The sequence below is a fragment of the Peromyscus eremicus genome, chromosome 3 (genome assembly GCF_949786415.1).
Source record: "Peromyscus eremicus chromosome 3, PerEre_H2_v1, whole genome shotgun sequence".
NCBI lineage: Eukaryota > Metazoa > Chordata > Mammalia > Rodentia > Cricetidae > Peromyscus > Peromyscus eremicus.
Window position 1 is genome coordinate 133,751,899 of NC_081418.1, and position 10,068 is coordinate 133,761,966.

General features: G+C 46.8%; 1 protein-coding gene across 1 annotated transcript; it reads right to left on the minus strand.

Moving 5' to 3' along the window:
• Positions 1-3,757: 3,757 nt before the first annotated feature.
• On the minus strand, positions 3,758-9,866 carry Gdf3 (growth differentiation factor 3). Its single transcript, XM_059256882.1, has 2 exons — positions 9,596-9,866; positions 3,758-4,593 (listed from the first exon to the last, which is right to left on the minus strand). The coding sequence occupies exons 1-2, from the start codon at positions 9,864-9,866 to the stop codon at positions 3,764-3,766; spliced, it is 1,101 nt and encodes a 366-aa protein (XP_059112865.1). The 3' UTR covers positions 3,758-3,763.
• Between the last annotated feature and the right edge of the window lie 202 nt (positions 9,867-10,068).

Sequence of the window (10,068 nt, forward strand, 5' to 3'; positions counted from 1 at the left end):
CCTGAACCCTGGAAATCCCCTCACCCCAACCTCTGCTATGATAAAAACCCCACTCTGCCCTGACTCAGGCCTCTCTGCTCTCACCTGCTGTGTCGGACAGACAGAGGGCCCAAGCTCCCAGCTTGAAACACTCTTTGCTTTCACATATGGGATTCGGTCTCCATGGTAGTCTTTTGGGGGTCCCCATGGTCCTGGCATAACAGGGCAATCTGGCCAAATCCAGTAGAACGTTTGCCAGAATCAGACACAGGATCCCAATTCTGCCAGATACTGCAGCCAAATTCCTGCCCAGTGCTCTGAATGTCAAAGAGGGGAAATTCAATGTCGCTGAGACCCAGTGGGAGTTACTGCAACTCAGGAGACCAGCCATGTGGAGTGATGGTGGGGCTCAGAGAAGCCTGGCCAACAGAGGCAAGCAGAGAATGTTAATAGTCTGATCCTGCCCCTTGGCGCCACCCTGTGTCCTGATGTAAAAATCTTTTTAAGGAAAAACTCTGCCCCTTTCTCTCTCTCTCTCCCTCCACTCCCACGAGGTGTGCACCACTCGACACCACCCCCCTCTTCTTTCCTATCTTCTTTTTGTCTCTCTATTATAATAAACTCTCTACGTGGATGCATCATCTGGGTTGTGTATCACTGTTGATAGCCAACACACCAGCGTCAGATCTTTACAGACACATGCTACGGTTTCTCTGCTCGTAGTCAAGCATGCATGTGCTTGCTAGTAGAAGAAGTGCTCAACACTGTTTTAAGTAGAGAATAAAATGATGAGGAAATAAAGGTTCAGGCAGGTGTGGGGGGTGCAAGCCTGTAATTCCAACAATCGGACATGGAGGCAGGAAGGCCAGGGTCATCCTTGGGCTTCATGGTGAATGTAAGATCAGCCTGGGCTACATGAGACCCTGTCTCAAAAAATAATAAATAAAATAAGAAGAAAACTCTTGAACAATCTCTAATGTCCCATTCCTTATTAAAAATAAAAATAAGGATCCAGGCGATGACGGCATCTGACTTTAATCCCAGCAACTCAGGAGGCAGAGGCAGGTGGATTTCTGTGAGTTCAAGACCAGCCTGGTCTACATGATGAGTTCCAGGATAGCTAGGGCTACACAGAGAAACCCTGTCTCAAAAAGAAGAAATGTTTTGGAAGTACCTGTTTGGATACAATGTTGTGAAACTGCACGTGGACTTCTAGGCAGTGCCAGGAGAATTTGTCAAAGTACTACATCATTGTCTTTGGCTTTTTTAACATATTAATAAAATGTTCAATACAGTACTACACGTTTCGTTTAAAACCAACTCACTAGCCGGACGGTGGTGGCGTACACCTTTAATCCCAGCACTACAGAGGCAGAGGCAGGCAAACACTGAAACACACATAACATAAAATAAATAAATAATAAATATTTTTTAATTAAAATTTTAAAAGATGACCAGCAAGATGCATGAGTGGGTAAAGGCATTTGCCACCAAACCTAAAGACCAGACCTGAATTCTATCCCAAGGGCCCATATGGTGGCAGGAGAGAACCCACAGGTATACACACACCACAGTGCCTATGAGGAGTCAGAGATAGTTTTCAGGAGTGAGTTCTCTTCTTCCAGCACTGGATTCTGGGAACTCAACAAGTGTTTAGGCTCACCTCTTCCCAATGAGTCAGCTCACCAATTTAGATGTTTATGTTGTTGTTGTTTGTTTTTTCTCAGTCTTATGTAGCTCAGGCTGGCCTAGAACTTGCTATGAGCTCCCAATCCTCCTACCTCTACTTCCCAAGTGCTAGCATTATAGGGGTTGGAGGTGGAGGTATACTACCATACCTGGCTCATGATGTCCTGGGAGCTAATACAAAGAATCCAGGAGCAGAACGTACCAACCAACCACAGTGCAGGGCGGGGCCTGGGGTAGGGGCTGGAAACATTATCCTTTCAACAAGGTTTTTACTTTTCTTCTCGTTCTTTTCTTTCTCTTTCTTCTTTTGGAAACAAGGTCTTTTTATGTGGCCCTGGCTGTCTTCGAACTCTCTCTATGTAGACCACCTGGTCCCCAACTCAGAGATCCACCTGCCTGTCTCCCAACTGCTGAGATTAATGGTGTGTAAAAAGACTGTGTGTGTGGTGTGGGGTAGGTGGATGCACACACACGCCTTCTCTTGTGTGAAGGCCAGAAGAGGGTGTAGGATCACTCAGAGCCAGGAGTAGAGGTCTTTGCGGGACACCAAGCTTGTTACATGGGAGCTGGGATCTGAACTCGGGACCTCAGGATTTAGCAGTTGTCACTCAGAGCTGCTGAGCCCTGTCTTTTAACAACTTTTATTGAAAGGCGTTCTGTTGCTGTGGCAAACACTCAGGCCAAAAACAACTTGGGAAGAAAGAGTTTACTTCATCTTGCGCTTCCAGGGAACAATTCATCACCAAGGAAAGTCAGAGCAGGAACTCAAGGGAGGACCCTGGAGCGGAAGCCTCAAGAAAACCAAAATAAAAGAACCTCTGGGTGTGGTGGCACACACCTACAAGCCCAGCACCAGAGAGGTAGAAGCTGGAGGGCCTGAAGGTCAAGACTATCCTCCACTACAAAGGGTCTTGAGGAATGCCTGGACTCTGAGTCTCTGTCTCAAGGAGACAAAACAAAATATGGGGAAAGTCTGTGATATACTGGTGAAGGAAGCAGGTAATCTAAGTTACAAGATCAAAGGAAAGATCTGGGGGCTAAAGAAATGGCTGAGCAGGGCTGGAGAGATGGCTCAGTGGTTAAGAGCACCGACTGTCCTTCCAGAGGACCTGAGTTCAATTCCCAGCAGCCACGTGGAGGCTGACAACCATCTGTAATGAGATCTGCTGCCCTCTTCTGGCCTGCAGGGATACATGCAGACAGAACCCTGTATACGTAATAAATAATAAATAAATATATAATAAAGATAATAATAAATAAATAATAAGGAAAGAAAAAGAAATGGCTGAGCAGTTAAGAGCACTTACTGCTTTCAGGGGACCCACTTAGATCCCAGAATCCACCTGGTGACTCATCATCCCCTGTAACTTCAAGGCATCTGACTCCCTCTTCTGGCCACCAGGGGCTCCTACATGTGCATGGTGCTCTTAGGCTCATACAGGCTCACATTCACAAATAAGAATGAATATTTTTTAAAATTATGAGAGTTTTTCTACATTATATTTTCTCAAAATAATTTCAAAATTTTACAGGTACATAATTTTATGTATATATATATATATAATATAATATATATATATGGTATGGTATGGTATGGTGCATGCCTTTAATCGCAGCACTAAGGAGGCCAGCCAATCTCTGTTGAGTTACAGCACAGCCTAGTCTACACAGTGAGTTACACAATAACCTGACCTACATCCCGGTAGCTTTCTGTTAGTTTGAGGCCACCTCAATCTACATAATAAGTTCAGGGTAAGCCATAGCTAAATTGTGAGACCTTGTCTCAAAAAAAGAAAAAAAAATTATTTGGTCCTGATTGCACACTGCTGTAATGCCAGCACTCAGGAGGTAGAGGCAGGAGGACTGCTGAGTTCAAAGCCAGCAGAGGACACACAATAAGACCTGGAAGAAAAAGTCTAACATGTTAGAGTATTAGCTAAGATCACCAGGGCTCCACGGTAAGTACACAAATACGTGTACTTACGGAGCTATTAAACATGACGATGGACATTTCAGATTCAAAAGGTCATGAGCCAGAATGGTAGTTTTATTAAAGGATTTACCCTGGGAACATCCCTATCCTATTACCGACACTCTACCCACACCCACATTCATCCACCACCATGTCTTCATAATGTCGGAGGATGACTGTCTCATCATTATCTTGATAGAGCATGGAAATGGGAGACAGCTTGGTGGGGATACAGACAGCCTTGGGGACCTTGGGGTCAACGGCATGCATCAGCGCCTGCATGAAAGCATAATTGGAACTATTCAAATAGGTGGTCATTGAGAAGGGACAATCTCCGTGACAGTAATTGGCCATGAACCCCTTAGGGGCAATGACCCACTTGTGCCAACCCAGGTCCCGGAAGTTGATGAACAGCTGGTGACGATGGCAGAGACTCCTACACGAACCCTTGGGGACAGGGATGGCTGCCCTCCTTTTTCTGGAAGAAGAGGGACAGTGATGGGGGTTGAAGGTCACCACCAGCAGAGAGGCATGAAGAGAATGTAGCAGCCGGCCACAGGTGTTCTCGACCTGGAAATTTACCCCAGAGTGTCTGTCCTCTTTGGTCAGAATCTCTAAGTACAAGCCCAAATTCTTCAGTCGGTTGCCGTTCCAATCCTTAACCACATCCTGCAGGTTGAAATGAAGAGGACCCTGAGGTCCTGGGACAGACTGCAGTGCAAGCATTCTGCCTGGCTTAGGGGGAGATCGCCCCCACACACCAGGCTCCTCAGCCACAGACAGAGCCACCTCCACTTCTGGCCCCAGGTTGTAGTAGGACCTGGGTCCCAAGTCTAGAGTCAGCCGGGCCATGGTCAACGTTCCCTTTTCTTTGATAGCAGACAAGTTAAAGTAGAGGTACTTCTGTAGGCAAGAGCCGTCTCGGGAAGGATTCTGTGTGTTAAGAAAGAAACCTAGAAGCGAAAAGGGACATGTGAGAGTCACGGTAATCCTTTCTACCTCAGACCTACCTGATATAAATGTCAAGATGTGCAGAAGTCTGAGTTCTGTTCCACCCCTCCTTTCGGGAGGATGTTTCCCAGTCCTCATTCCAGTCCCGATACTGTGTGTGTGCCATGTGGTTCCTCAGGAGCTGTCTACTTTGTTTCTTCAGATAAGGTCTCATCGACCTAGAATTCATCAATTTACCCAGACTGGCTGGCCAGTGAGCCCCGGGGGTCTGCCTGTCTGTACCCTACAATATTGGGTTACATGTAGTACCTGGCTGCTGAACTCGGTCTGAGTGCTTGTAAATAGGGTAATGCTTCATGGACTAAACTGTCTCCCCAGCCCCAACTTTTTGGTTATTTATTTGTTGTTGTTGTTTTTCTTCTTTTTTTTTTTTTCCCAGAAAAGTTTTCATGTAACCAACGCTGGCCTTGAATTCATTATTTAGTCAAGGATGACTTTGAACTTCTGATCTTCCTGCCTCCACTTTCAGAGTTCTGAGGTTGCAGATACACTCCTACATACCTGGTTTATGCTATGCTGGGCCTCAAACCCAGAGCTTCATGGGTGCTAGGCCAGCCAAGCACCATGCCAGCTGATCTATATGCCCAGCACCTCCCACACACACACACACACACTTTTGTTTTTGTTTTGTTTTGAGATCGTCTCCTATGTATAGTCTCCCAGGCTGGTCTAGACGTCATGATCCTCCTGCCTCAGTCTCCAGTGCGGGGATTAAAGGCATTTACCACCATGCATAGCGCTCTCTCTCTCTCTCTCTCTCTCTCTCTCTCTCTCTCTCTCTCTCTCTCTCACACACACATACACACACACACACACACACACACACACAGAATCCTCTTACAAACGATCAAGAGGCCTAAGAGTAATAGATCATTACGAAAAATATAATTCAATAGAAAACTGGTCATAGTATAACAATGGGCAATTGTTTAAAATACTGAAACTATACATTACTATACATTACTCTCAATTAAAGAAATACAGGCCGGGCGGTGGTGGTGCACGCCTTTAATCCCAGCACTCGGGAGGCAGAGCCAGGCGGATCTCTGTGAGTTCGAGGCCAGCCTGGGCTACCAAGTGAGTTCCAGGAAAGGCGCAAAGCTACACAGAGAAACCCTGTCTCGAAAAATCAAAAAAAAAAAAAAAAAAAAAAAAAAAGAAATACAGGGCCTGGAGAGATGGCTCAGAGGTTAAGAGCACTGGCTGTTCTTCCAGAGGTGGCTCACAACCATCTGTAATGAGATCTGGTGCCCTCTTCTGGCCTGCAGGCATACATGCAGAAAGAACATTGTATGCATAATAAAATAAATATAAATATTTTTAAAAAATTATAGAAAAAGAAACACAAATGAAGTGAGCATGGTGGCTCACCCTTTTATCCCAGTTGTTTTTGTTTGTTTGTTTGTTTGTTTGTTTTTGTTTTGTTTTGTTTTGTTTTCATTTTTTTTTTTCCGAGACAGGGTTTCTCTGTGTAGCTTTGCGCCTTTCCTGGAACTCGCTTTGTAGACCAGGCTGGCCTCGAACTCACAGAGATCTTCCTGGCTCTGCCTCCCGAGTGCTGGGATTAAAGGTGTGTGTCACCACCGCCCGGCTTATCCCAGTTGTTAAGAGGCTGAGACACAGCTGGGCCATGATAGCACATGCCTTTAATCCCAGCACTCAGAAAGCAGAGGCAGGAGGATTTCTGAGTTCAAGGCCATCCTGGTCTATATAGATTGAGTTCCAGGACAGCCAGGGCTACACAGAAAAACCCTGTCTCAAAAAAACCGAAAAAAAAGAAAGAAAAGAAACCCTTTCTCAAGGAAGAAAAAAAAAGATGCTGAGACAGGAGGATTCTCTGTGTTGTAGGCTATCTTGGGCTACATAGAGAGACTCAGGCTAGCCTGAGATACAAAGTGGAATCCTATCTCAAAAAGGGGGCCGAGAGGGTGAGGTGTAAGTAGTGTAACTACATTTTGTTACCACATTAGTTCAATGTAAAGCTAAAAGGGATAAAAGCATCACTGAACCAACCGCCCAGTTCATCCTCTTTTCCAGTGGACCCGGGACTGCTCTTCCACACCAAACAGCTCCACAGTGGTCGACCCGCGTAACATGAACAGGTAAATTGTCGTTCACACAGTAACTGAATGAAATACTACACATCAGTCAGGACGGATGAACTACAAACTCAAGTAGCATGGCTAAATCCCACAAACGTGGGACTGAGTGAAAGAGGCCAGACATGGAAAAAGAGAGAGGTGGGGAGACTCCACAGTCAGGAGACTGCCCAAGAATTTGGTCTGGAAGTGAAAGCTGCTCTCCGAAGGGTCTCCTCTGGTGCCCACTCAGAGACCAGCCTGCCACTGCCTCCTAAATGCTGAGATTAAAGGCGTGCGCCACAATGCCCAACACTTTTTTCTTTCTTTTCTTTTCTTTTTTTTTTCTTTTTTTGACAAGTCTTATTATGTCTCCCGGGCTGTCCTAGAACACTAAAAAGACCCAACTGTCTCTACCTCGCGTGCTATGAGGAAAGGTAAATGCTACCACACCTGTTCCCATTCTCACTATTTTTTTTAATGTGTATGTGCACTGAATTTGAGCAGGTGCCTACAGAGGCCAAAGGAACTGGAACTGGAGTTATACACAGGCAATTGTGAGCTGCCTGATGTGGGTGCTTAGAACAGTAAATGCTGAGTCTGAGCTGTCCCTCCAGCCCCCTCATTCTCACGGTATACTTTACAGAAGTTATGTATAAGGATGTTTTGCCTTCATGTAAGTCTGGGTATCACATACATCAGTGTCCAAGAGGCCAGACCAGGGTGTCTGGGACTGGAGTCACAGACAGTTGCAAGCCATTATGTGGGTGCTGGGAACTGAACCAGAATCTTCTGGAACAGCAGCCAGTGCTCTGAACCTCTGAGCCACTTAACAAAGTGACTTAGTGACTCTCCTCTCCAGGCTGTAGTGGAAGGCCTCCCCTCCCCTTAAGGCTCTTGGTTTAGAATTTCCATCTATTGTTTTGTTTCTGATGTCCCCCCTCCCTCCAGCTCCCTCCCTTGCCACCCACGCCCTGCCCCATGACTTTGAGGTCCTTTCATCATGCCAAACCTCATTGACGGGAATTCTCTGTCAGCTTCCTCTTCAGGCCAACCTTGGATTTTTTACTTCTTTTTGACTAATTCCCTTCTGAAAACTGTTTTTGTTTTTTGAGACAGGGCTTCTCTTTGTAGCCCTGGTTGTCCTAGAACTAGCTCTGTAGACCAGGCTGTCTTTGAACTCACAGAGATCATCCTGCCTCTGCCTCCCACAGTGCTGGAATTAAAGTTGTGTGCCACCACTGCACACTCTAAAAACTCTTAAACCAGTCAGACTTTTGATAATATCTGCATTCTCAAGGCCATTCCCAGGCCAGCTCACTGTAGGTATACATTAAATGCTTCAGGGACAAATACACATCCAAATCTTCTCTTCATCTGAAGTAAAACTATATCCTTGGTCTTCAGAGGTGGTTTTCACCTATAATGTCAGCACTTGGGAAGCAGAAGCAGGAGAATTGCTGACAGTTTATGGCAGCCTAGACCACATAGTGGGTTGCAGAAAGAAAGAAAAGAAAAGAAAAAAACAAGAAGTAGGAAGGAAGGCTATGCATCTGAATGCCAAGGCGGAGGCGCAGGAATGTGGATGCTCAGCCATCTCCAACTTTGAATAAGAATCAAGTAGGGAGGGAAGGACAGCCTTGGGCTGGAAGAACCGAGTTTAAAAACCAGATGGCTCCTGTAATTCGGTAGGGGGTCAGTTTGAGAAACTATGAGATGGCAGTCACTCTGATTTTCCTACGAAGAGTGTGATTGTGGCTCAGGTTCATACCATTGGTCTGTATTTTAAAAAATCAAGTTGTATGCCTTTATTCCCAGCACTTGGGAGGCAGAGGCAGGCAGATCTCTTGAGTTTAAGGCCATGTTGATCTACAGAGTTCCAGAAGAGCCGGAACTACACAGAGAAAACACCTCCCCACTTGCACCCACTTTTTTTTTTCTTTTTGGTTTGGTTTTTCAAGACGGGGTGTCTCTGTGTAACCTTGGCTGTTCTGGAACTTGGCTGTCCTGGAACTCTATCTGTAGACCAGGCTGGCCTCAAACTCATAGAGGTCTGCCTGCCTCTGCCTCCTGAGTGCTGGAACTGGAGGTGTTCGCCATCACTGCCCAGCTGAGAAACCCTGTCTTGAAGAAACCAAAAAATAAACAAATAAATAAAATCAAGAGATGTGCTGGCGTTTAATCCCAGCACTCAGTATTTGGGAAGCAGAGGCAGGTGGATTTTGCCATGGTCTACATGGCAAGTTCCAGGACAGCCAGAGCTGCACAAAAAGACCTTGCCTCAAAATTAATTAATTAAAAATCAAGACATGACATTTACATCCAACAAAAGTAACACCACAGAAGGGCTAGAAAGATGTCTCTGAGTGATTAAGAGGACCAGAACTCAGTCCACAGCAACCAAGCTGTTGGGCGGCTCATAACCTCCTGTAACTTCAGCTCCAGGGGATCCGACGCCCTCCTCCGGACTCTTTGGATGAGCATGCACAAACACATACTAAAAAGAGGGAGAGAGGAAGGAGAAAAGAGAAGGGAGAAGGGGGAAGGGGGGTGTCGACCTACCCTGCATTCGGTCCCACCCAAGGTGTGATCTTGTGGCTCTCAGAACGCTGACCTTACTGTCTGAGCCCACTCTCTCTTAACAGTGAGTTAAACTCTCCTAAGGGCTCAGCGGCAGTCAGACCCGCGTGGAGAGGCCCCGGGTGACAAGAACACGCGCCTTGCTCTGGGCTGGTCTTGGAACTGAGACAGAATATGAAGATCCTAGCTCAGACTCCTACCAGCCGCGGTGCCCGTTCTGTCCCCTCCTCCTTTCTCCACAGCACCCACTTGAGACTCCTCTCCGACAAACACTCGGGTCCCTTACCCTGGTCTGGGAGAAGCCGAAGCAGGTTCCCACGGACACCAAGCTCCTTCACGTAGCACAAGTCCTGCGAGGCCCCGCTGGCTGCAGCAGCTTCTCGAGCCTGGAAGATTTTCCTTAAGATGCGGGGCACAGGTTGGAACCTGCGAGGTGAGGGAGCTTTCTCCAAGTCCAGAAACTGCAAAAAGTCATATTCTTGAAACTTGGGTGGCTGGCCCCAGGCCAGACACAACAGGAGAAAGCCGAGAGTCGAAAGCCTTAGGGGAGGCTGCATGGCGGACTGGGTGGGACTGGGTGGAATAGCGCAGTCTCTGGGGAGCGCGGCTCGGCGGTCCAGCCTCTGCTGCTGCGCTGTTCAGCTTGGGAGGTAATCAGGTGTGAATTGCTCTCCTCCCAGCTCCTCAGAGGCAATTGGATGTGAAGACAGACTGACTGATGTGGGTCCCTCCGCACCCCCCCCTCACTCCCCCCCCCAC